The sequence below is a fragment of the Monodelphis domestica genome, chromosome 2 (genome assembly GCF_027887165.1).
Source record: "Monodelphis domestica isolate mMonDom1 chromosome 2, mMonDom1.pri, whole genome shotgun sequence".
NCBI lineage: Eukaryota > Metazoa > Chordata > Mammalia > Didelphimorphia > Didelphidae > Monodelphis > Monodelphis domestica.
In genome coordinates, this window is record NC_077228.1 from 70,178 (window position 1) to 97,500 (window position 27,323).

Consider the following 27,323-nt stretch of genomic DNA (forward strand, 5'->3'; position numbering starts at 1 on the left):
ATTTGTCTTATGTATTTTTCTTTAGAAAGGTCAAAATCCAGGTATCAACCCCCAAACTCAATTATTCTGTCCATGAATCTGGAGGGTGTCTCTTCCTCATTTTGCTTAATTCTTTCAAATTCTGTCCACTTCTGGAAAATTCTGTCCAGTAATTTTCAAATACTGTCTGCACATTCTCTCATGGCTGTTAAGATGGCTTCCCTACAATGGTATAGTTGTAAATAATCTTCAGAGTTGTTATAGTCCCATTCACGATTCTGAGATGGCCAGTATGCTGCATTGCACCCCCGGGCTTTATTGACATGAGAAATTATTTATTTTTCTCACATTCCATTTAAAAAAGCCTGTAGCAAGTTGTTACCGACTTTGTAAAATGGATTATACTGAAAAAATATGTCTGCCATCTTTTTGCTACCAGAAAGGAATCTTGTTCATATGTGGGAACATTTTGTGTGAATTCATTTATTTCTTGGGGAGTATATAGTATATTGTGCTTTAGAGTCACCACAACCCCATTGTGTCCAATTTCAGGTACTTCTCTTAGAGGAAAAAGGCCTCTAGTTGAATTTGGTACCTGTGAGTCAGTTTGACTAGAAAGAGTTTCTTTATAAGGATGAGATTTCCTTGGGGCTAAAATTAGTTTTTGGGTAGGAGAAGGAACAGAAGAAACTGGGATTTCAGAAGTTTGGGTTTCAGGAGAAGGGCCTTAGGAAGTAAGTTCAGCCAAGATTTGCAGACCACAAAAGAATCAGTCTGTTAGCTGAGCTACAGGAGAGGTGTTTTCCATCTCCATTTTAAAATGGGGAGGGAATTTCCTCATTTAGAGGTTCAGAAGCAGGTTTGTCAGGGTCAGACATGCTTTTGGTGGGGTCAGTATTTGCCAATTGATCCTACAAGAAGCATTTTAAATTATCCAATTGGTTTTGCATGTTTTCCTGCATTTTAGCTTCAAAAATTTTCAAGGTAGCATTTCTCATCACAGTATTTAGGAATATAAAAATGAAATTACCTAATAACATAAGAAATTGGAGGTATTCTGGAATCTTTAATGTCCCTAATTCTTCAAATGCCATACAAATGTAGAATGTCGTGTGTGTGTGTGTGTGTGTGTGTGTGTGTGTGTGTGTGTGTGTGTATTAATTATTTAAATTTTTGGTTTTAGTCAGTAGATGTCGCTACTGGCTAGGGGTTAAAATCAAGGAGTGAAAAACAAAAGATTGGGTGTTGTGGCCTTTTTTAAAGAGCCTTTTAATCCAATCAAATCCCCTGGGCCAAAAGGAGACAGAAAACAAAGCCTTTTGCCTGAGTCTAAGACTGAGTTTTTGTTTGATTTGGGAGGGGTCACAAACCTCCTCTACTTTACCTTCAGGTAAAACAGTTTCTGAGTAAAGCCTCCACTTTTCCTAAGGTCAGACCTCACAGGTTTTCTTTTTATTCCTCACTTAATTTTAAAACTAGAGACAAGGGGGCAGCTGGGTAGCTCAGTGGATTGAGAGCTAGGCCTAGAGATGGGAGGTCCTAGGTTCAAATCTGGCCTCAGACACTTCCTAGCTGTGTGACCCCGGGCAAGTCATTTGACCCCCATTGCCTAGCCCTTACCACTCTTCTGCCTTGGAGCCAATACACAGTTTTGACTCCAAGACAGAAGGTAAGGGTTAAAAACAAAACAAAACAACAACAACAATAACTAGAGACAAGTGGGGAGTAGGACAAGGCCAAAACTTCCTCCAGGTTTTTCTCACCACTAGTTAAGAGTAATCTAGGCAATATTTTTTTTTACCTTTTATAGAGTTTAATTACAAACAGGATGAAGAAAGGTATTAGAGAGAGAGAGAGAGAGAGAGAGAGAGAGAGGGAGAGAGAAAGGGGAGAGAAGGGAATAGGGCTTAAATACCCCTTCTGTTTAGGCTGGGCCAAAAGGCCCAAGCCCTTAGATAGCTGGGGCAAAGAAAGGAGATCAGTCCCTATCACTCACATGACCAAAATGGAGAAACAGTCTCAGGGGCCTCCACCTCCAGCTTCCTTCAGAGCAAGCTTCTCAGAGCACCTCTCCAACCACTCAGAGCCAAAACTCTCCAACCACCCCCCAGTCCTCAGACCCCTCTATCTTTAAGGAAACCATCCAAGTTCCCTCCCCTCAGTTCTCACATCTACCAATCACTGTCCATGTTTTCCCTGTGCCAATGGTGGCTCTAGCTTAACCCAGGACGGCCCAGAGGTCTGTGGCCTTGCACATGTATGTTGAAGGTCATATTCTCAAATAATTAAATCTTGATCCTTTGCTACAGCCCTTCCCAAATCCTGTTACCCTGAGTAGGGTAGAGATTGGAATAATTAAATTTTGATCTATGCTGCAGCCCTTCCTAAATCCTTTTACTCTGAGTAGGGTGGAGATTGTAATTTCCAAGACCTGGTTCTGTCATTCCAAGTATCTCTATTGTATCAATTCTAAAATCAATCATGACTCAAAGAAATTCCTGTTCTATGCTTAAGCATAGGTCAAAGCCCTTTCCATTGTTCAGCAAAAGGTTTCTGTCTTAAAGTAATCTTAAGAAGGGAGGAGGAGGAACCTCCTCCTACATTTATTAGGATTTTAATTAATCCCTGGCACCCATAAGGATAATATATTAGTCAAAACCCCTAAATTTACCCCTTACACCACAGTGTATCAGTCTCTGTGTACAATGTTCCCCTGGTTCTGCTCCTTTTGCTCTGCATCAATTCCTGGAGGTCATTCCAGTTCCTATAGAATTCCTCCAGTTTATTATTCCTTTGAACACAATAGTATTCCATCACCAATATATACCCCAATTTGTTCAGCCATTCCCCAATTCAAGTGCAACCCTTCATTTTCTAATTTTTTGCCACCACAAAAAGTGCAGCTATGAATATTCTTGTACAAGTCTTTTTCCTTATTATCTCTTTGGGGTACAAACCCAGCAGTGCTATGGCTGGATCAAAGGGCAGACAGTCTTTTACCTCCCTTTGGGCATAATTCCAAATTGCCTTTCTGCATGGTTGGATCAAAACACTCTCCACATAATTAAAACTAGATCTAAACAATTGGAAAATCATCGATTGCTCATGGGTAGGATGAGCTAACATAAAAGAAATGACAATCCTGCCCAAATTAATTTACTTATTTAGTGCCATACCCAGTGAACTACCAAAAAACTTTTTAACTGAATTAGGAAAAAAAAAATAACAAAGTTCATTTGGAAGAACAAAAGATCAAGGATATCCAGGGAAATCATGGGAAAAAATGTGAAGGAAGGAGGCCAAACTGTACTATAAAGCAGTGGTCATCAAAATAATGTGGTACTGTCTAAGAGACAGAAAGGAGGATTGGGGTAAGTGACCTCAGCAAGACAGTCTATGATAAGCCCAATGACCCCAGCTCTTGGGACCAAAGTCAAGTATTTGATAAAAACGGCTGGGAAAATTGGAAGACAGTATAGGAGAGATTAGGTTTGGATCAACATCTCACACCCTTCACCAAGATAAACTCAGAATGCGTGAATGGCCTGAACATAAAAAAGGAAACTATAAACAAATTAGGTGGACACAGAATAGTATACATGTCAGAACTTTGGGAAAGGAAAGACTTTAGAACCAAGCAAGAGCTAGAAAAAAATCACAAAATGTAAAATAAATAATTTTGATTACATCAAATTAAAAAAGTTTTGTCCTAACAAAACCAATGCAACCAAAACTAGAAGGTAAGCAACAAAGTGGGAAACAATCTTCATAACAAAAACCTCTGACAAAGGTCTAATTACTCAAATTTATAAAGAGCTAAATCAATTGTACAAAAAATCAAGTCATTCTCCAATTGATAAATGGACAAGGGACATGAATAGGCAGTTTTCAGTTAAAGAAATCAAAATTATTAATAAGCACATGAAAAAGTGTTCTAAATCTCTTATAATCAGAGAGATGCAAATCAAAACAACTCTGAGGTAGAGAATCTTTTCAAGAGAGCAAGCATCAGAAGAGTGTAGCGTCCCACTGGCACCAGAGATGTCAAGGGACATGTGTAATACTTGGTTGTGTACAGAGAAGACAAGATCAGTGTGTTCCTCTTTGAAAACCTCAGATTAGGCTACTTGCAAATCTATGGTTAGCAATCAACATGGCACCACAGCACTCAGACAGAAGAGGCAAGTCCTAGGCATTCAAAAGTTCCCCTGCATGCCATCCTGAAAAGCCAGCAGAGGTTCAGAAGATGCAGGACTTTGAATCTCAAAGATATAAGGCAGAGTGGGTCCAATAAGGACAGGGAGATCACCACAGGAATCTAGGAGAGGCAGGCCAACCCCAGACAGGGAGAACCAAGCACTCTAGCCAGAAATGCAGCAGGGAGTAGAGCCCTAATCCAGGAAATAAATTGATGAGATGAGTAGATCAAAGACAGACAGACAGACAGACAGACAGACAGACAGACAGAGGGCAGCATTAACTCATCCTAGAAGGTCTCCATGAGTTTGAGCCCTGAAGGGCTTTGCAATCCTGGAGGGCACCATGGCACTGTAGGAAATGGGAGGAGGTGGCCTATGCAGTTGCCCACTGACATCATTCTCCCATGGCTGCCATCCCTATGACAACAGCTCCCTCCTCCTGGGCTCTGCAGGTTCATCTCATCCAGAAGTCCATCTGATTCCTCCTTGTTGCCCTGGATACTTGGGTGTCTTCACTGGAGTCCCCAGATTTTATGGCAAGCTCATTTCTTGTGACTCAGTTGCCATTTTTGCTTCTTTGTGGCAACTCTGTCTAGCAGCTCCTTGAAGAAACTCCCAAGAGCACTTCTGGCCCTCCAACCAGGCAGGACCAACAGCCTGCTTAGCAGGATTTGTTGAGCAGACTGCATCCTGTATTAGGGAATTACTTTGAGGGTGATGATGATTGAAAGATCAGACCAGCCAACCTCCTCCCTCTCCTTCCCTCCTTGCCACTGGCAAGGTCTAGCCTCACTCTTGACTCCAGGGGTTCCCAACAGGTGGTGAACGATCAGTCAAGAAAATAACAAACAGAAGACAGCTGTATCTTTACGGCCATGGGAATGCTTCACATCTGATAGCTGCTCTGCCATCCCCAAGCTTGGTGTTTAGTTTTATACCCATTTTCTTGGCACACAGATACATTACCTAACACACATGTCTAAATGGAGATAATTGGAAAAGTGATACATTAACTTTTAACAAATCACTTGGTTAACATTCTATATTCTTGTATTATGGTTCCAGATTCCTGATAGCATAAAAGTTTCACGCAAGATAAATGATTTTGTCACAGGTAGCTTAATTTTCTCATTACCCTGTGAGGAATTTTGAGCTTACAAACAATCAAGGCAATTTACTTATTACTTTTAATAAAAGGAAATAATCAATCAATAGTTCTTAAAAGACAATTCAACAATCATATCATTGAGGTTGAGGGGTACTGGGAACACAATTCAGATTTAATATTAGACTGATCATTTTTCAGGGTTTACTAGGGAGTTTCCGAGTTACTGGTTTGTGAAGTCGAGTCACTGAGGCATATTGAAGCTTGATGTACCTGTACGTATTGTATGGGCCTTTATGATTGATTTGTGTGCTGGCTTCATGAGAATAGGTATCTGTGAGTGGTAAAGTTCTAGGCTTGGCCTGTCGCTGCAGTTTTTCTGGGAATTATGTACCTAAGTAAAAGTTAACCATGGTAGTCTTTTGGGGTTGGGCTTGAGGGTCTGATCTTTTGGTGATGTTTTGGGGAAATAGGGTACGGGTATTTTGCTTTTGCATCATTCCTTCTGAGACCAGGGTGAATAATAATCATGTTAATTCCATAGGTAAGGGATGTTAATGAGAGAGGTTATGCAAGGGGGACTGAGTGAGCAACCACATCTTGCCAAGGGCCATTCTGTGGCCTCCTTAGCTACCATGCATGACTTTGTCAAGGCATGTGGCCTGATGGCTCCCAGTGCCTCCTCCCTCTTCTTCCTCCCTCCACCCTTCCCCCATCTGGTGGTTCTTCAGTTGAGATCACTGGAAATCAGCTCTGAGTGAGCATCTCGCTATATCAGATAGACAACTCTCTCTTTGATAAAGCTAAACAAGGGGATTTATTTAGGAGAAGGAGAAAGGTAGGGAAGTTGATGGGAGAGAGGGTTTCCCTGATCCTAAAATAATCCTAAATTGAAGGATAGAGGAATAGAGTCTAGAATGGGGAAGATGACCAGCAGGTTTGAAGATTTTAGTCACTTGAGTCTTGTAGGGAGGACCAGTGAGGCGGGATCTTTTAGTCCTTACTGCTTCTTGTCCCCAGAGCAGGAGACCGTCTCTCAGTTTGGCTGTTCCTTTTCAACAGTCTTCCCAATTTCAGAATGCTTTCTTGATCGACAGCTGTGCACGTCTTGTTTCTTTCAGCTGGGCTGCAGGCTTAGAAACCAAAATCCCCCCCCCCCCCCCGCCCCCGCACTTTCCTTCCTAGCACTTCATTTACCAAATGATGCTTCTGCCTCTGCATCAGTTGCCTTCCGTGATCAGCCTGACCCTCCATGGGCTTTAGTGTCTTGCCTAAGACTTCGTAGTCATTGGCAGTCCTCTTCTGGGTTCCTTTGGCAATGCCCTTTCCCAAATGGACCCGATCACCAGGAACCGGCGGTGCTCATCTGTTTGGGATACGCCAGGAAGAGGAAAACACCTATTGGGTTTCGGACCTAATTAGGTTTGTGCTCCAGAAGAACCAGGATCCTGCTATGCCCTTGTTCAGGCTGACAAAGAGCTGCCTCGGGGCTCCAGAGCTGGGAATCTCTGACTTCTCTGGCTCTTCTCCTTCCTGACCTCCCCCAGAACCTTCTGGGGCTCCACACTATCATTCTTGGGAGGACAGGGATGAGGTCTTGAAGCGTGCTCCACAGAGCATCACGCTCTTGCCTTTTCAGGAGGCCGGTTAGGGCATTGGGGCAGAAATTGTCATTGGCCAAGTGCCATTTTCCTTCTCCTTCTCTGGAACGCTTTGGCATGCGCCAGCTTCTGGCCCAGGCTCAGATCTCCTTTCCTCCACCTCGGGCCACTTTCTCCCTCCCACGAAGTCTTGCTTCTGTCTCCTTTAATGACCGAGTGTGGCTCTCTCCCCTGGCCTGCCCTTGGAACCCAAACACCTCTCCTTCAACGGGGGCAAGAAGCAGACCTCCAGCCCTTGAGACCAGGCATCTAAAGCTGCCCCTGCTCTCCATCCTGGCTGAGCTGGCACTTCTTCTTCGTGGAAAGTGCTCTGGGATCATTTTGGAAACGAAACCTTTCAAAAGCAATTGAGTGTGTGTGAGAGGAAGGAGAAGGGCATGGATTGGGGCCAGTGTGAGCTCCCAGAGGGCACCACCACAATCCAGCAGAGGGCCTGCTTGCTCCCATATCCCTCACACTTCTGTTCAAGAGGCTTAACAGGCCCCATGGCAAGGGCAGCCAGCGGGAGGCAGGAGCTGGGCAGAGCCCCTGGCTCAGACTTGCCTGGGACCCACACCGGCAGAGCTGGCTTCCAGAAGGCCGAGATCTCAGCCCCAGGGGTTGAAGAGCTCCAGATTCCACTCTGGGAGGGTCCTCCTAAGTCCCCAAAGCCCCACCCGGCCCAGCCCCACCCCCCAATCACACCTGGACCAGGACCTCAGGCCCCTGCCAGATCTTCTCTCCAAGCCCTGCCCTCCTTCAGGGGGAATCCCTTAGCCAGAGGAATGACTCCCAGGGACCCCACCTTCCCCCTCCTCCAGATGCCAAGATGAAGCTTGGCCAACAGCCAGGGGGAAAGCCCCAGCCCTACCCTTGAAGGTGGAGGCAGCAGAGAGCTCCTGGGAAAACTGGGGTTCTGTCTGCCCTCTGGCCCTGCAGCCCCAGGGTGGCTGGCCTGGCTTTCTCCTCATCTCCCCCTTCATTTGGACTCATGTAAGACAGATGGGCTCTTCCACAGCAATAACTGGGAGGTTGAGGTGTGGGGAGGCGCAGGGAGCTCACCACTGAGCTTATCTGAACAATGAAATGTCAGGATGATGGAAGCAGGAACAGGAGGCAGAGGAGGAAACTGTCAACCAGCTTTTGGGGAACCCCAAATTTGCCCTTCCCTTGGGAAAATGCCTTCAGGGGAGATCCAGGCTGACCTTGTTTCAGAGGGAACTCTAGACTTTCAAGTACTTAATGATTCCAGTTTAGGCCAGACTGGTAGACAATCAACCCACACCACACCTGGGCAGGGACCACCCTTTTGGTATGCATTGTAAGCAGCCCCTTCCCTTGCCAACCAGCCTGTGGCTACCATTCCTTTCCCAGGCTTGAGTGTATCCTGTCTGGATAGTTTCAGCACTCCCATTTCCTTGTACCCATGGGAATGTCAATCATCTTTCCCTGCTCCTGGATCCCCCAAATGGCATATAGGTCCCCCAAATTCTTCTGTTCCCCAGAGCTGTCAATCTAGCGAGGTTGGCTCTGCCAGAACAACCAGAGTGTAGCGCAGCTCTGTGTGGAGGCCTAGAGGAGCGCTGAAGCCCTTTCCCTGATTAAAGAGTGGACTGTTTTCTAGCTATTTAATAGTTCTGCATTTTTCCCCAGTTAACAAAGCTAACCCTAAAAGATGGGGCCCATCAAATCTTCCTAGGCACCGTAGGGGTTACCATTTATGGGGTTTGACTAAATATAAGGGGATGTGGTCGCCAAAATGACTTTTGATCAGTTCGTTTACAAAATAGAGGGAAAGAGTAAAGTGGAGAAATGTAAAACAAGGCAGAGTGAGCAGTCGAGCTTCTCACCCTCAGGGTTTGCTCTGGCCCCTGGTTCAACCCAGGCTGGGCTAATTAGCCCTCAGCCAGAGGGTGGCGGGGCAAATAACCACACATCCTCCTCCAGAAACCAATCTCTCCAGAAGCCAGGAAAGGAGTCGGCCTTTTCACTCACCCACGTGGTAGTCCGAAGGGGAAGCTCCAAGATCAGTCTTACCAAATGCTAGAGTCCCAGGTCCTCGCTGAAGAAGGTCCTCCACCAGCCTCCAGAGCCTCAAAAAGGCTCGAAGACCTCATGACAGGAAGTTCCAGCCAAGACCCTCCTTCACATCACTTCCTGCTCCTTCCTCCCCTTTAGGGGACCAATTGTAGTCTCTAAATTTGCTTAGGACTGCCCAGGGGGTGGTCAGTCGTTTCTAGAGGTGTAACCTCTGGAGTAAGTAGTTTGAGGACTTCCCCTACTTTAGCCTTCAGTAGGGGTGTACTTGCTTCTGTTGATTCAATCAAAAGTCAGCACAGGGAGAGTTCATCCCATCTTCCCAGCTACAAGTTTGGGGGCTTCTAGATCCCACGTCAATACTACACATCCCATCTCGCTCTTCTCTCTAGGCTACAAGGGGAGGAACCCCAACATGGAGTTTCCTAGAATTTCCTCTGGACACGTGACAGTCTGAGTAAATGATGGGAACCTCTACTTCAAAGCTCAGACCCTGCTGGGGTCCCTGCAGGCCTGCTGTTGGCCTGAATGTGACTGGGAAGGTTGGGACAGGGTGGGGGAGCCAAGAGGTACTATAAGGGGTTGAGCAAGAAGTTCTCTGTCTCTGTCTCTGTCTGTCTCTGTCTGTGTGTCTCTGTCTCTATCTCTGTCTCTGTCTCTGTGTGTCTCTGTGTCTCTGTCTGTCTCTCTCTGTGTGTCTCTGTCTGTCTCTCTGTCTCTGTGTGTCTCTGTCTCTCTCTGTGTGTCTGTGTCTGTCTCTGTGTGTCTCTGTCTGTCTCTCTCTGTTTGTCTTAGTTTCTGTCTCTGTCTCTCTGTCTCTGTCTGTCTCTGTCTCTGTCTGTCTCTGTCTCTCTCTGTCTGTCTCTGTCTATCTCTGTCTGTCTCTGTCTCTCTGTCTCTGTCTGTCTCTGTGTGTCTCTGTCTGTCTCTCTCTGTCTGTCTCTCTCTGTCTCTGTGTGTCTCTGTCTGTCTCTGTCTCTCTCTGTCTGTCTTTCTCTATGTGTCTCTGTCTCTCTCTGTCTGTCTCTGTCTCTCTGTCTCTGTCTGTCTCTGTTTCTCCCCCTTCCCTAACAGGCTTTGCAGGACTGACAGCTGGCCCGGGGAAGGACAGGGAACGACGGGGCGGGACGGGGCGGGACGGGGCGGGACGGGGCGGAACCGGGCGGAACCAGGCGGAACCCGGCGGGACGGGGCGGGCTTCCCCTCTCCTCAGATCTTCTCCATTTACTCCCTCCACTTAGCCTGCCCCAAGGGGGGAGGGCGGAGCTAGAGTGCATCCTCACCCCACCGCGGGGATAGGGCGGCCGGCAGTGACCCCTTGAGGCCGGCGCATTTCCCTTCCCAGACAGAAGGCTGAAACCTCGGCTTGTCCTCGAGGGCTCCAGACAGGCTCCGGCTCCGGGGATTCCCTTCCTGGATCGAGTTTCTGAGCAACACCCGGACTGGGAACGTCTGCCTGAATCCAGAGACTTAAGAAGGGGCTTTCCAGGGTCTTTGTTGCTGGGGTAACCGGAGGGGGGCCTGAGGAGAGAAGGCGGACCAGGAGGGGCGGGGCTAGAGACTGTGATCAGGGGGGCGGGGCTAAGGACTGTGGCCCGAGAGGGGCGGGGCTAGAGACTGTAACCAGGAGGGGCGGGGCTAGGGCCTGGGAACAAAAGGGGCGGGGCTTTCCTCTTCTGCCTGTGGTTCTTTTTCCCCATCCAGCTGCAGACCCCACACCCCTCCCCCGCTAGGTGCCTCTCCCGAGCCTGGCCCCGCTCGGGTTATTTCTTTTTATGCAAGGGGGAGGAGAAGAGAATATTGTTGCCTCCCCCACACTGTTTTATAGCCAAAAAGAGCTTGGAACTCGGGACCCCTGAGGCCTCCGGGATCCTTTTCTTTCATCTCAAAAGCCAGAAACCCGGAGTGCCCTAAACGGGGCGAGCACAGGCAGGAGCAGCCCTGAGACCAACATTTCCAGGAAAGGAGGGGGGGGCTTGGCAGGCCCCGAGGGAGTGGGGAGGGGACGAGGGGGTGGGGCGGGAGGAGGAGCTCAGAGAAGAGAGAAGGCGGGGCAGGGAAGGGCGGGGCAGTCCAGCCCACCAACCCCCGGCCGCGCAGAGCTCTCTGGGAAATAGGAAGTCGGGAGCTTGCTCTGCCCTACCTCCCGTGACGCTGGGATGCTTCTGTTCCTCCAGCTGAGTATGGCTACTTAGTTTAAGACTTGGGGGAAAGGAGCGACTGTCACCGCGGGACGAGAGGCCCAAAGTGGGGAGGATCCCGAGGTAGAGGGCGCAGCTCGCGGCGGGAGACGGGATGGGAACCGCGGAGGGCGTCTCTCCCTTCCCCCCGGGTTCGAGCTGGCAGCCGCCGGCAGCGCGGATCGCCCGGGATGGGGCGGGGGGGGGGGGGTCCCCCCCTTGTGAGTCTTTTGGGGAAAGAGCAGCTCCCGCGGGGGCCGCCCTGAGGCCCATTCATGGGGAGCCCCTCGGGATTTCCCGCCGCGGCTGTGCAGTTAGGCAGGGCTGGATGAGGTCGGGAAAGGAGCGCGGCAGGGCAGGAACAGACCCCGGAGCAGCAGCGCCCGGATGAGCAGCCGTTGGCAGGCTGTGGTGTGTCCGTGGAGCTGCTCTGCTCTGTGGGAGGGTTCGGCTGTGGCTGCCGGCTTCCCCTTTGGGATCTCGTTTCCTGCTAAAACACCCTGGCTGGGGACAGAACGAGATCCGAGGACCCAGGAGTCCCGCCTCCCAGCTCCTAGGAGCCAGAGGCCCGGGCTCCTACCCCTCCCCCCGCCCCCCTTCCGACTCCCCAGAGTCAGGCAGCCCAATCCCAGGCTCGAGGCTTCCCTGCCATGACCTGTGTGAAACTCGTCTTGCTTCCTAGTCCCTACCTGCCCTCCCCTCACTCATCCTTCCCGATGGAAAAAGGAGTTAATTGAATGGGACCTGGAGGTCCTCTTGCCATAGACACGTGCAGGGATTACCCAGCCCCCAGTGACAGGAAGTAGGAACCAGGGAGCCCCCTGCTGAGCCAGCATCAGTTGCAGGCTGTCAGTTGCTGCCAGTGACACCTGGCAGTTGGGGGAAGTTGGCTGCTGGAATACAAAGGCGGGCCTGAGCTTACTGAGAGGGGTTTTTACCTTTAGCTTTTAGAGTGCTTTTTGCCTGGGATCTCTAGAGAGCAGGAGGTCTGTCTCTGAGGCAAGCAGCTGCTGACAGTTGGCTGACAGTTGGGCTGCTATAGAAAACTGCTTGAAGGGGTGAGTAAGTGGTGGCTATGCATTATTTTAGGGAGGTTGGGAGTTAGTGAGTCATTTATAGTGAAGAGAGTAGGTTGGATTAGGCCTGGGTTGTACCTGGCAGAAGAAACTGGCCTCAGAAGACACTTAGAGGCATTTTAGGTATATTTATAGGGTATAAGATTAGTAATCTCTCCTTCCTCTTTTCTGTCTTTCTAGTGGACCTTTGTGGGGTGGTTGTTCTTATAGGGAGATATAGGCAGTTTTAGGTAGTAATTATAGGTACTTATTTGGAGTTATAGAATAAGTACTATTGACATTAGACAATTTTCTTTCTCTACCTCTTTCCTATATTTCTCTCCTTTACTATATCCATTTTACTCTATTCTTTTACTATCTCTATTTTAATTAACTAAACTGTTCATTGTTAAAAGCTGATAGAGGTTTTCTTTTTCTCTGGCTTAAAGGGATAATATTAATTTACAACTCTACTATATTCTCATGAAAACCTGTTATTAAAAACTTCTCCCTTATTTTGCCATTTTAGCCCTTTCACTGATTTTTCTGCTCCCACTTCTGTCACAACCATCCAGCCCTCTTCCATGCCAGGGGGCTGAAACCTGTTTTTTTTAACCCACTCTCAGATTTCCACTCCTCATTCCTGGCAGTTCCCTTCCAGAGTAACACACACACACACACACACACACACACACACGCACACACACACCAGCCTTCCCTAGATCAATGAATCAGTCTCTTGTCTAGTTAATGGGTTGCTTTCAGCATCGAGGTGGCATCGTGGGAAAGACGGGAATTTTGCAAAACGGAGTGACTGGGGCTACTTTGCTACCTCTACAGGGATCCCGGAGTCAGGGAGAATGGCCTTGGAGAGAGACAGACGTCCAGCCCAGGTGAGTGTGTTTCGTCCACAGATTCGACCAACATCAGCCAATGAGGGAACTTCATTCATCTTAAAGGGTTTGTTATGAAGATGGCAATAGCTTCCTTAGAGATCATTTCTTACATGAGATAGACTTGAAACAGAATGCAGGAAGAACAACCCTTTCCTGCTCTCCTACTGCGTTTTCAAATGATTCACTGGCACTTTGGTGTCTCAGACGCTAACGCTTCCCCCAGAATGACTGACCTTCCAAGTTTGATTTCTCCTTCATTAAAATGACTGACAAGCACAACCATTTCCCTCAGGCTTTATTGCTGGGGATCATGTCTTTGCTCTCTTTCAGATTACCTATCAACACACACACACACACACACACCCCACACAGAATCCCCCTTTTTCTTTCCTTCTCTTTGTTTCCTTTCACCAAGCTCTTCAATAGAGCAGCTGTAGGTCCAGGAAAACCTGTTCACAAGTGTCTGGACAGGTCTGGAGCAGAGTCCCGAAGGTTCCCCCAAGCCTGTGCTTTGATCAGAGAACAAATGGTGCTCCTCCTTTCCTTCTGCCTCAGTCAGTGAGGACATAGGAAAGCCCTCGTCTGTGCCCAGCACTATGGGAAACAAGGGAAGAACAAAGATGGCGGGCCCTCCAGGTCCCCTCCCAGGCTGATGGAGGATGTAGGCCTGCAGCCGTGTGTGTGCCAACAAGCTCTAGGAAACGTTTCGGGGAGGTATTGGGAGAGGGAAGGCTCTGAGCAGGAATCATGGGTTCAGAAGGTGAAGATGGAGCTGAGACTGGAAGAATGCTCAGAGGCCACCGTGACGATGGAGAACATCCTCATCCCAGGAGGCAGCCAATGGAAGGGCGCAGCATCGGCACTCAGACATCAGGCGGGAAGCCAGAGAGGAAGAAGGTGTGAAGACAGGAAAGGGTGAAGCTAATATGTGCCATGAGATCCTGTTGCAAGAATTGTCAGAGCCGTCAATAGCCATAGCCCGAGTGAGGCACCCAGAGAGGGACGCTATGGATTTCAGAGCCGTTCCCGACTGTGACCCACACAACGGCCTCGGTCCTACTGAGCTACCTGGCCCACAGAGTCAAAGGGCTTGTAGGTAAGACCAGGAATGGCCTGAAGACGTTCAGAAATAGGGCCCTGGGAGGGGCCCCCCTAAACAGCGCTGCTTAAAGAGGGGATGTCAGGAAAAGCAGGGCTCCAGCTCGAGCGCACTGTCCGGTGCGTCTGTCACGTATCTCAGCCCCTGGATCCGGTCCCTGCACTGGCCAGTCATGCCAATGACGTCACCTCCACCCTTAGCAGGGATGGGCTCCATGCCAGGACGATTCAGCCTCGGCAGCGTACGAATAGGCTCTTCTGAATGGTTAGGAGGCCGTAACGAGTGGATTAAGCCCCCGTCTTTGGCCCAGTGTCACACCAGAGCAGATGAGAAGGCTGGACAGCCGAGGCAGCTGGGGGAGGGGAGCGGGGCCATATGAGTACAAAATGGCTATGGAGTATTCCAGGATGATAGACTGTCCCCATCGTAAGGGTGGGGGACTGTGTTCACAGCTACGAGCACTGAATATCCTCCCAGCTACTACAGTGGGGCCACCTCTTTAAGGATCGCTTTGGGACGGAATTGAGGCACGTTTTATGGGCTTTGGGAGGTTGGTCCCCCGACACTATATTCACATTTGAGTCCTTTGAAGTAGGATTTCCCTCTATTATTCGTTTTGGGGGGTCGGTTTTTATTGTGCACTCCCTCCGGCCCTTCCCCAAACCACAGAAGGCATCTGTAGAGAGATTATATGGTTTTTGCCTCCATCTCTCCGTTCTTTCTCTGGAAGGGACATTCACGAGCTCTTCCTCAATGATTAATCGAGTCGATTTATCTCATGTTCTCTAGGAACTGCTCATGTCCCTCGTCGTCGTTTCAGGGAGGTCCTTCTAAGGTTTCTTTTATTGTTAACTGCTGATCATTTCTCCTGGCGTGGTAGTATTCTGTCACAAACTCCCCAGTCGGTGACTCTCCCCTGGATTTCCATTTCTTGGACAGCACAAAGAGAACTGCCATAAAGATCTTGGAACAGGCAGGTCCTTCTCCTTTTTGTCATGATCTTCTTGGGGAAATGCCCCGCCGTGGCGTTCCTGGGTCTAAGGATGTGCACAATTTCATCCTTCTCCGGGCCTGATTCCAAATTGCTCTCCATAGGGGTTGGGTCACTTCGTCGCTCCATCCTGAGTATTGGTGTTCTGGCATCCGCATTTCCCAGCACATTTATTTCTTCTTGTGCCTAGAAATGATCCTGATTTTTGAGGAATCGTTTGATAACATTTAAGTTTGCTTAATCTCTTCACGGTCTCATCTGATATCTTTGCTGATTCCCTGGGATTGTCCAAGTCAACCATCAGACCATCAGCAGACACAGATAGTTTGAGCTCTTCATTGTCTTGATGCCTTTTAGTGCTTTTCCTTATTTTATTATTTCAAGCATTCCCAGGAGAGTGGAGAACGTAGACATCCTTCCTTCACGCCTGCATTTACTGGAAACGGTTCAAATGTATCGTCATCTCGTGATATTTGCTTTTGGTTTGAAATGGATGTTTTATGATCCTCAAGAAGGCCCCGCGTACGTGTGCTTCCTGTTGTGTTTTAATGTAAAAGAACTTGGTGCTTTGTCCAAGGCTTTTTCTGCATTTCCTGAGGTGACCTTCACTGTGCTTGGGATATTTGGGGTTTTCTTTTGATTATCGTGTACGTTTCCTATTTTTGAACCGTCCTTTTTCTTCCTGGTCCAAATCCCATTTGATCATCAGGAATGATTTCTTGGACAATTTGCTGTGATTTTGGGGCAGCGTTTTGAGATTTTGGAGACGAGGTTCACCAGGGATGTTGGCTTGTAGTTCACAGTCCTCGTTTCTCCATCGTCTCTGCAGGCCGGTCTCTCTTCCCTGATACTCTCATCTCTTCAGGTTGTTAGGACACCAGCCTCTCCTGGTTACCTCCTTCCTCTCTGGTCTCTGCTCCTCTGTCTTTGCTGGGTCCTCCTCCATGTCACACCTTGAAACAGTAAGCTTAGATGCATGTGTCCCTCAGGGTCCTCATTTTAGTCCTCTTCTGCTCTGCCTCTAGACTTCTTTCGTTGGTGATCTCCTCCAGGAGCAGGGATGTACTCACCATCCCTGCTGAGGAGTCTCCGATAGACATCGTCTGCCCTAATGTCTCTGCTGCCCTCCAGGCTTGCACCTCCAATTTCCATACTGGTATTTCCACTGCATGACCTGTGGGCATCTGAAACTCAGTGTGTCCAGAACAAACTGTTCTCTCTCAGTCAGACACGACCCCCACCTTCTCTACTGCCCTCCTCGTCCCTCAAAACCATCGGAGTCCTCTGACCCCTCGCTGGCTCTCATGCCACATATCCAATATGGCGCCCACACCTGCCAGTTTCACCTTTGCAACGTCTCTCCAATACGCTCCCTTCTGCCCTGTGTCACTGCCATCATCCTGGCCGGGCCCCCATCACACTATGCCTAGACTGTTCAGACAGTGGGTGGTGGGTCTGCCCCACTCAAGAGTCTCCACTCCAGATCATTCTCGATTCAGCCACTGCAGTAATTTTCCTACAGTGCAGTTGTGGCCGTGTCACTCCCCCACTCCATAGGCTGCAGTGGCTCCCTATTGCCTCAGGGATCAAATGCATCATGTTTGGCTAGCCAGGCTTCTTATACCTTACACCCCAATATGATCTCTGGCTCGTGGATTCTGTCAGCTGCAGGTTTCTCGGGGTTTTTAAACCCTTCCCTACTTTCTTAGAATTGATACTGAGTACCAGATCAAAGGCAGAAGAGTGGGAAAGGCGAGGCAGTGTGGGGGTTAAGTGACTTGTCCAGGGTCACACAGCTAGGAGGTGTCTGAGATCAGATTTAAACCTGTGTGGCTGAGCTGCCTCTGGCTCCAAGCATGTTCAGTGGCTGTACCCCATGCCTGGAGCATTTCTTCCTTCCCAGTCCAAACAGTGACCCCACTTCCCTTAAGTCCTAACTGAACACCTTCTACAGGAACCCTACCTGCAGCCCCAGTGGATTAGAGAGCCCTCGTTCTTTCCATCATTCCCTGTTTTTCCTGGGCAGACCTTGTGTACGTGCATCTATTTTTGGCATCGGGTCTCCCTCCCCTCTTGGGGTGTCACAGCTCCTTGAGGACAAGGGATGTCTTTGGCCTTTGGGGGATCCCCAGGACTCAGCACAGGGCCTGGGGCATGAGAGGCGCTGAAGGTAGATGGAGCGGAGTTGAACATTTCTGGTCCTCGATATGCGCAGGGAATGGCCCTCTCGCCCGCCTCCTCCTCCTCCTCTCCCGTTCTGTCCTGGGTTCCCACCAAAGAAGCCTTCGCCTGTCCGTGGCCCTTCCCACACTGTGACCCCACCAGGGTTCCTCACTCATCCCGCTCTCCTTGTGCAGCTTCCTTCTTCTTCTGTCGTTCTTCTGCTCCATTGTGCTCTGGAGTCATTCCCTGCTGCGTTCTGCTCTTGGGGGTTTTCCAGAAGCAGATTTCAGGTTTTCTCCCTAAAAATGCTCCAGGTTCCTTTTCCTGCGTGAACGCTTACTTCTTAGCCAGTATTGTGGGAGTGAAACTTAACAAAGGGGTAAACTGAGGCAAAGTAAAGCGAGGCATTCTGCCGGTCAAGGAAGAAGTCCATGGCTTGCCTCAGTTTATGTCATATCGCCCTTTGATCGGTTTGGGGGACACAGAACAGAAAGGGCAACAAAACTGGTTTCACACCTGGGATGTAGAAACATGAGGACGGACTGGCAGTTGGGCCAGCATGTGAGTCCAAATCCCTGACTTTGGGCAGCAAACTAGACGTCGTTGAGGGGTGAAAGTCCTAGAACTGCCTCCCTGTGACTCGCCTGAATCTTCCCAGGTCAGCTCATACCAGGGAACCAGAACAGAGCAGAGATTCGGTGCCCAAGAAGCAGATCGATCAGCTGAAGACTGAACCAGTCCAGAGAACCGTGACTCGGGCTAGGAGACAGCAGCCATTTGTTGTAAATGGGATCGCTCGATAAACGGTGCGCGATCAGCTCAGTCTTCCCCTAGGGTTGGCTCTCTGGGCTGCGTGCTGAGTTCCGTTGCCTTTTGGGGCACGTTCTTCACTTCTCCTGGATTGGGAATAGCCTCGCGTTATTCCATTGCATCGGAAGGTCTTTCTCTCTCCTGATGGCTCGTAGCCCCGTATTTTTGGTCGCCTCTCCCCGAGTGGAGTTCGTAGCCTTTGATTTCACCCCGAGACAGTCTGGCTTCTTGGCACTTCAATTTCGTTTTCTGTGTTCAGAAGTTCGCGCCGATTGCTTTGGGTGGTTCCTCTCGTTATTGGGAGATCCCGCGGGGTCTTCTGCGTGACCTGTGAGCTCTCTGGGGTCATCCTGGCTCTGAGATCAGCATATCTGGCTTTGGAAGTGGCGAGATATCTTGGAATGTTCTGGACTTTTTCCTGACTTGTCCTTCGCTTCTGTGGACTTCCATGGCAAATCTGCTGTTCTTGCTCTCGTGTTCTTGGGGGAGGCTTACCTTGGTAGACTCAAGGTTTTCTGTTCTCTTAGCTTCAAGCTTCTAACCGTCTCGTCGTAGAGGAAGACAATACTCAAAAGAGGCATGAAAAGGGGTTGTGGAGGGGAGAGAAGGTGCCCATACCAAGGGCACGGTGGAGAAATCAGTGAGGAAAAAGCCCCAACAGTAGATCAGGGTGAGAAAGAAGATATTTGAGCTTGACTTTCTCCTCAGAATGAGCTGTGGAGTTCAGTCCTTCGCCCCACGGTGGTGACAGATCGATGTAAGAGGTCTGGCATGGCATCTGGATAAATATTGCTTTTTTATCGAATAAAGGACCTCTCCGTCCTCCATCACAATCCCTCTTATTTCTGTATCATCAGAAAGATAGGCCATGTACAAATGGAAGCAATCACACAGCAAAAGGTTTCCCTGGAAACACTGCAGACCTGACTGTAGCGGCAGACAAGAGTCCTTCACTTGACTGAGAACCCACCCAGATCACCAGATCAGGCTTGATTTCCGTCCTGCCGAAAACAAGCTAGAACGTTTCTGTCCCTGTGCTCTCTTTGAAGGCGTCCCGTACAGCTCTTCCCTCCAGAAGACACAGTTTTGGTGTAGAACGTGGAACTTGCAATTTCTACGGAGAAAGGACGTGTACCTCGCACTCTCTCTTCTCCTCCACAGATCCACACACCTCCCAGTAGCACACAGCTTTGCTCCATGATTTCATAGGGAGATGCATTCTGTGGCGAGAATGTATTAGCTGAGATGCCAAAAAGGGAAACAAAGTCTCCAAGCCGAAAAGAAATGGGTTTATTGAGAGAGGGTCAGTGTCACAGTGACGCCGGACTCCGGTCAGCAGCCAGAGACCCGGAGCCTTGGGAGCGGCCTCCTTGTACCCACAGTCTTGCTGCTAAAAACACGCTTTTCCAGGTTGCTCCCCCAATCCTGGGTTCCTGAGCATCAGAGATGCCCGAGCATCAGGTACAGACAACAAAAATTTAAAAAAACAAGTGAAATAAACTTTGTTCTGAAATGACACGGGCGTGTTTGAATACCAATTTCACATGATGCAGCATGGGGTGGGGGGAGAAAAGTCATACCAGATGTGTGAGTTACTTTAAAAATCCGTCTTGGAAATGTCAAGGTCTCTGATCACCAAATGAATAAATTAGGAAAAACTGGAGGTACTGATGTAATCCTGAGGGTGTTGGGGGATTTCACAGTCCCGATTCCAGAGGTAGACGCTGTAAAGATAATTTTAGAGTTATGACTTAAAATCTAAATTAATTTGTTGCCAGGGGAAAATCCCAAATAAAATACCCAAGTCAGTCTGGATACTTATAGTAATTTTAATTAATATAGAGGGAAGGATTTAAGGAGAAAGAGGGAAGAGGGATTTCTCCCGCCTGGCCTGTGCCAGGGGGAGTTCAAGGTCTCCACCACTAGGTCTCTGAAGGAGATTAGAGGCTTCTAAGAGGATAAAGTTGGAAAGTAAAGGAGGAAAACTCATCCAGAAACTCTCCACCAAACCAGACAATAGCTGTAGCCACGCCAAGATGCTGAAAGTCCCAGCATGCTGCCACCAGGCAACTCTCCGCCGCCAAAGGTACTAGAGAGAGGAAGTGACTCGAAACATATAGACCTTTTACTCTTGTGTCTCCTCCTCTAAATTTTCATGTCTACTAATCGTATCAGAGGCTTTTCTCCAGGACTGCCCATTCTTTAGTTCTCATCTTTGATTAGATCATATCTTTTGAGTTACTTAACATTTCTTTGTTAAGTTCACCTTTTGTGAGTTACTTAACCTTTTTGTGATTAATTTACCCTTCATAGTTACTTAACACCTTTTTGTATCAAGATCTAAAAATAGACTTAGAGTTCTAGCTTCACTGTAAAGTAAGAACTAAGTACCTTCATTGTTCAATCAGGAGATTACAATTTTATCTTCACCATAAAGTAAGATCTAAGTAGGGTGGAGTAATCTAAAGTTCACAAGACATTCCTGATTTTGTTAGACTAAGTAGGGTGGAATAATCTAAAATTCACAACACTCCTATTCTAGGGCAGCTGTTTTCTCAAAATTCCACTGGGCTCTTCAAGACTATGGTTTCAAGATGGTTTCAAGTGTGGACACTCTTAAAGGGTTGGGGGCCAGACCTTCTCTGTGCTTTGGTTTCCTCCTGTAATTGATGAGGGTCAGATTATTAATCCTGACATGTACTTCAGGCCTCTGTCTATAACTTTTGATGGTTTAGGAGGTGGTGACATTCAAGGATGTGGCTGTGGACTTCACGAAGGAGGAGTGGTGCCTCTTGACCCCTCCCCAAAAGGTGCTTTATAAGGAGGTGATGCTGGAGAATGCCCGGAACTTGGTGTCTGTGGGTAAGGAACACTTCCCCTGGTAAATGAGGCTACAGTCCAATAAAACATTTTCAGTAGTAGGCAACGTTTCGAACATTTATCAGTTATGAGGAAGGGGAAAATGCTAATTTCCTGAGTCCAAGAAAGAGGGACCTTCTGGTGCCTAGTTTTCCTATAAAGAAAAAACTTTGTGTTCTTTTTGTATATTTGTATAATGGGAACTTGGAGGTTTCCTTTGATGCTCCTGAAATTTTCTGTCATCAACTCTAAGGAGCTTCAGATCAAAAATTAAATCCATGTTCAAAAATCTCAGACATGAAACTAATCTCATATATTATTTGGTCTCACCTTTACCTGAATCTGCATTTTGCCTCCCAAACAAATCTCTGAAAATTGTACAGGCAGGTTTTCCTTATAACTTCTTCATCTTTAGGATGGATGTTGTGTTTGGAATATTTTTTCTCTTTAATAAGCATAAACTTTTAGCTCATAGATTCTAAGTGTCCCTAGTAGAGCAGATTTGGGCTTAATCTTCCTTCCTTTTGCCCTAAACCTCCAGCACAGCTGATGAGAAATAGAAAGAAGGAAGGAAGCATTTATAATGACCTGGTCTTGGCCAGGTGCTCTGCCAGGGGTTTTCTTTATATTATTTCACTTCTTCCATACAATTATTCCCATTTTACAGTTGAGGAAATAGAGATTAGATGAAGAGTTGTTCCGAGGCACACACATAGTCAGTGTGTGTGGTCAGTTATAAACTGAGTTCTTGACTCAAACCTCAGGTCTCTACCCACTGCACTTCTATTTTGTAATAATGGGAAACTGGAATGAGTCCATCGTCCTACAAAAGAAATGAACCAGAACCAAATTGTCTTTTTTTTTCAAATTTTTAAATTTTTCTGTAATACTGTACAACCCTTACCTTCTGCCTTAGAATCATTACTGTGTATTGGTTCTAAGGCACAAGAGTGGTAAGAGCTAGGCAATGGGGGTTAAGGGACTTGCCCAGGGTCACAGAGCTAGGAAGTGTCTGAAGCCGTATTTGAACCTAGAACCTCTGGTCTCTAGACTGGACTCTCAATCCACTGAACCACCCAGCTGCCCCCAGAAGCAAGTTGTCTAATTCCACGTTGTTTTCATGATCCTCTCGCCCCCTCCTCTGCTTCAAAAGAAATGCTGTGGAAACGGGCTCGGGAGTCCTTGCAAGCATCCTGCTTATAGTCCTCGGTCATTGTCTACAGTAAGAGACGAGCTGAGAAACAGAGTTGGGACCGATGAGGGTTTGTGGAGTCGCCCAGCAGAAGAAGCAGAAACTCCCCAAATGGGAAGTTCACAAGGTTTAGAAGAGTTTCAGGGAGTGGAGAGCGTGGGGCGATGGGACAAGAGCTGATCCCTCGAGCTCCCTTTGTCTGGGGCTTCAGCTTGATCCAGAACAATGACCCTTTTACCTAGCTTGTGCTCAGGAGTTTCTGCCAGAATAGAACTGCACAGGGTGGGGGGTGGGCAGAGCAGTGGCTGTTGCTCCTTACAGATCCCCCCGCAGACTCATGTGCCAGCCCCATGGAGGGAGGCTCTAAATGGAGTAACCAGATTCGCGCGCCTTTCCCTAAAGAAGGCTTCTCTCCCTCCTCCCCTGCCCAGGGCTTGCAGTTTCCAGAGGAGACGTGATCTCTTATTTTGAGCAAAGGGAAGCCCCGTGGATGCTGGAGCAAGAAGACCTGGGAATCGGCTGTCCAGGTGAGTGAGGGAAACAGAGCTATGTGAGAGCTGAGCTGAGCAGATCTCTGCATGCCGCAGGGAGGCACGGGCGAGGCTTGAGGGCGCGAAGGCCTGCCTTGGGGCTCTTTTCCGGATCTGTTAGCAGTGGCTTCCTGGGCACGTCACAGCATCCCTGAGCCTGAGTTTCGTGTCAGTAAGGGGAAGGTGTTGCAGTGAGTGGCCACTGAAGGGCTTTTTTTGCAAAACCTTGTGGTCAATGAGGATTTCATATCGACCTCTATTCTGCATGTCTAGTGACCAGGGTGTGCAAAGAGTCTGCTATCTCAGTTGCACAAATAATGCCCAAACTCAAGTAATGTCTTGATCTCAGGATTATAAACTTAGCATTATCTCAAATCTCTAAAGGGCTTATTATGAACCACTAAATTAGAATGGCACAAAAGAACTAAAAATGAACCATGCAGCCCATTTCCTTAGAAAAGGATGGTGAACTCAAGATACTCTATGAGTATGTTTTTAAACATGAAAAATGCCATGTCTTAATTTAAATTGTATTCAGGAAGAGGATTTTATTGTAGGGAAAAGGCATTCAAAAAAAAGCAAAGGCTACTCTCAAGAAGTAGGGAACAACAAAATCTTTCATGCCTTGGATGAATGCAGAAAACAGTGTTGATTTTCTTCATTTCATCTCAGATCCTGCAACAAAAAAAATAATTTAAAAAGAAATCATGAATAAAATTATATAATGCTTAAGAATAAGCCAGATCATGAAATAATTGGAATATTTAGTACATATGCACACCATGGTATCATACCTGTGAGGATAGGATTAAATGTATAAACAATGAAAACGAAAGAAAAAAGGAAAACTTGGAAGTGGATTGTCTATTACTAGGGAGAGAGCATGCCCAGTCACAAGACTTGAACTTAGCTGCTAGGATTTAGATCAAATCACTCAGCCAGGCATTATGAGATCATGATCTGACATAGGAATGTAATAATGCCAGCCTTGCCAAAATCACAAAGAGCCAATGTGATGCTATGTGAGGCTCTTTGATAATTAAATTGTTCATTAGATTTTAATTAAATGCATGTTCAAATGATGGATTGTACCAATTTAAGTTGGAAGGCTTTTCTTCTTACTCGAGGAAATAGGATATAAATCAGTTGATGTTCTGACAATGGAATAAAGGAGATATATATGTGTATATGTGGCTCTGTACTTACTGTTTACTTGTTTGTTTCTTTTAGATTCAGAGATCAGACCTGAAATAAAGGTGATTCCAACAGAGGCAAGCCTCTCTGTGGAAGAAATGGGCCAACAACAATTCATAAGTGGTGGTCCTTATACCTTAGTTTATAGAGAATTTCAAAATTCATCCCTTATTGAACATCAAAGAATTCACACTGAGGAAAAATCTACTGAACATAATCAGTGTGGAAAGACATTTAATGTGAGCTCCCGTCTTGCTGTACATCAGAGAATCCACACATGGGAGAAATATTATGAATGCAAACAGTGTGGAAAGACATTTAGTGTGAGGTCCCGTCTTGCTGTACATCAAAGAATCCACACTGGGGAGAAACCTTATGAATGCAAACAGTGTGGAAAGACATTCAGGGAGAGCTACAGTCTTGCTGTACATCAGAGAATCCACACTGGGGAGAAACCTTATGAATGCAAGCAGTGTGGAAAGACATTCAGTCAGAGCTCCCATCTTGTTCAGCATCAGAGAATCCATACTGGGGAGAAACCTTATGAATGCAAGCAATGTGGAAAGACATTCAGTGTGAGGTCCCATCTTGCTGGTCATCAGAGAGTCCACACTGGGGAGAAACCTTATGAATGCAAGCAATGTGGAAAGACATTCAGTGTGAGCTCCAGTCTTGCTGTACATCAGAGAATCCACACTGGGGAGAAACCTTATGAATGTAAGCAGTGTGGAAAGACATTCAGTGTGAGCTCCAGTCTTACTTGTCATCAGAGAATCCACACTGAAGACAAACCTTATGAATGCAGTCCCTGTGAACAGACATTCAGTGTGAGCTCCAATCTTAGTAAACATCAGAGAATCCACAGTGGGGATAAACCTTATGAATGTAAGCAGTGTGGAAAGACATTCAGTGTGAGCTCCAGTCTTACTAAACATCTGAGAATCCACACTGGGGAGAAACCTTATGAATGTAAGCAGTGTGGAAAGACATTCAGTGTGAGCTCCAATCTTGCTGTGCATCAGAGAATCCACACTGGGGAGAAACCTTATGAATGCAGGCTCTGTGGAAAGACATTCAGTGTGAGCTCCAGTCTTTCTGTACATCAGAGAATCCACACTGGGGAGAAACCTTATGAATGCAAGCAGTGTGGAAAGACATTCAGTGTGAGCTCCAGCCTTGCTTGTCATCGGAGAATCCACACTGGGAAGAAATCTTATGAATGCAAGCAGTGTGGAAAGACATTCATTGACAACTCCCATCTTGTTTATCATCAGAGTATCCACACTGAGGATAAACCTTATGAATGCAGTCAGTGTGAACAGACATTCAGGGAGAGCTCCCATCTTGTTCATCATCAGAAAATCCACACTGGGGAAAAACCTTATGAATGTAAGCAGTGTGGAAAAACATTCAGTATGAGCTCCAGGCTTACTAAACATCGGAGAATCCACACTGGGGAGAAACCTTATGAATGCAAGCAGTGTGGGAAGACATTCAGAGAGACTTCCCATCTTGTTTATCATCAGAGAATCCACACTGGGGAGAAACCTTATGAATGTAAGCTGTGTGGAAAGACATTCGGGGAGACTTCCAGTCTTACTAAACATCAGAGAATCCACACTGGGGAGAAACCTTATGAATGCAAGCAGTGTGGAAAGACATTCAGTGTGAGCTCCAGTCTTTCTGTACATCAGAGAATCCACACTGGGGAGAAACCTTATGAATGCAAGCTATGTGGAAAGACATTCAGTGTGAGGTCCCGTCTTGCTGGTCATCAGAGAGTCCACACTGGGGAGAAACCTTATGAATGCAAGCAGTGTGGAAAGACATTCAGTGTGAGCTCCAGCCTTGCTATACATCAGAGAATCCACACTGGGGAGAAACCTTATGAATGCAAGCAATGTGGAAAGACATTTAGTGTGAGCTCCAGGCTTACTAAACATCAGAGAATCCACACTGGGGAGAAACCTTATGAATGCAAGCAGTGCGGGAAGACATTCAGGGAGACTTCTCATCTTGTTTATCACCAGAGAATCCACACTGGGGAGAAACCTTATGAATGCAAGCAATGTGGAAAGACATTCATTGTGAGCTACCGTCTTGCTGATCATCAGAGAATCCACACTGGGGAGAAACCTTATGAATGCAAGCAGTGTGGAAAGACATTCAGTGTGAGCTCCAGTCTTACTAAACATCAGCGAATCCACACTGGGGAGAAACCTTATGAATGCAAGCAATGTGGGAAGACATTCAGGGAGAGCTCCAGTCTTTCTGTACATCAGAGAATCCACACTGGGGAGAAACCTTATGAGTGCAAGCAGTGTGGGAAGACATTCAGTCGGAGCTATCGTCTTACTATACATCAGAGAATCCATGCTGTAAAAAAACTGAAGTCAATCTGTGTGGAAAAACAATCACAATGAGTTCCAGATTTGCTCATAAGCAGAGAATCCTCACTGATGTGGCGAAAATTCATCACAGTAATGCAAAACCTCCAAGCTAATTAGGGTCATTGAGAGGAGGCCAAACTCCCATTAATGATGGGATGATCTTACAACAGAGTGTTTGGAACTTTGTGTTTTCAGACTTTAGGTCAAAAAGCTTGTCAGAAAGATCTGATACCATCCTTAAACTATTTCCTTAGCTAACGTTTACAATTCATAAGAAATAAACTATATTATCTATCTTGTCATAAAAGCTAATATTGTATTCATAACGAGAGGTTAGGAGATTTCACACTCATACTGGTAAGAATATTTATGGTAAGAAGTAGTCAATGTGGAAAGACATTTGGTCAGAGCTCTAGTCTTGCTCTTATATAATTTAAATTTTCCTCCCCAGAACTCTCTAAGCTTCCCATGTTTCTTCTCACATTGTGTGTTAACATAGGGAGGATACATTTTTGTGTAGCTCTGCCCTCTTGCTCTTTTTTGGGGAATGTGGTTTGTGGAGGTGAGGTGAGTGCAAGACAGGAGAATTTCACTCATGTGGCTTTTACTCAGTCTTTTACTTGTGTTCTTTTATTTATTCATCTTTAAGAGATTATTAATAAACTTTATAAAATATAATGCTTGGAACTATTGGATATTAATTTAAATCTAACACTATACATCAGAGGATCCACACAAATGAGAAACCTAATAAATGCAAGCAATGTCAAAAGACATTCAGACAGAACTCTCATCTTGCTTAACATCAGAGAATCCATGCTGGTGAGGAACTATGTATATAATCAATGTTAAAATACATTCATAGTCCACTCCAGTCTTGTTGTACATCAAAGAATCAACACTGGGGAAAACCTTATGAATACAAGCAATGTGGAAAGCCATTCCCATGAAGCTCCAGTCTTGCTCTCCATCAGAAAAACCATAGACTTTCACATAGAGCTCTC

At 46.9% G+C, this 27,323-nt stretch overlaps 1 protein-coding gene across 6 annotated transcripts in view; it reads left to right on the forward strand.

The window, feature by feature from the left end:
• Positions 1-10,988: 10,988 nt before the first annotated feature.
• LOC100032951 (zinc finger protein 345-like) overlaps positions 10,989-27,323 on the forward strand; it is a 16,884-nt gene continuing 549 nt past the window's right edge. The window contains exons 1-6 of one of the 6 annotated variants that reach the window (XM_056814870.1): positions 10,999-11,224; positions 12,085-12,198; positions 13,036-13,088; positions 20,890-21,016; positions 22,637-22,732; positions 23,966-27,323. The exon at positions 23,966-27,323 is cut by the window's right edge and continues 549 nt beyond it. In XM_056814870.1, coding sequence (XP_056670848.1) covers positions 13,056-13,088; positions 20,890-21,016; positions 22,637-22,732; positions 23,966-26,352 — 2,643 coding nt within the window. In that variant the 5' untranslated portion in view covers positions 10,999-11,224; positions 12,085-12,198; positions 13,036-13,055 and the 3' untranslated portion in view covers positions 26,353-27,323. The other 5 variants (XM_056814871.1, XM_056814869.1, XM_056814872.1 and 2 more) reach the window with 5 other exon arrangements.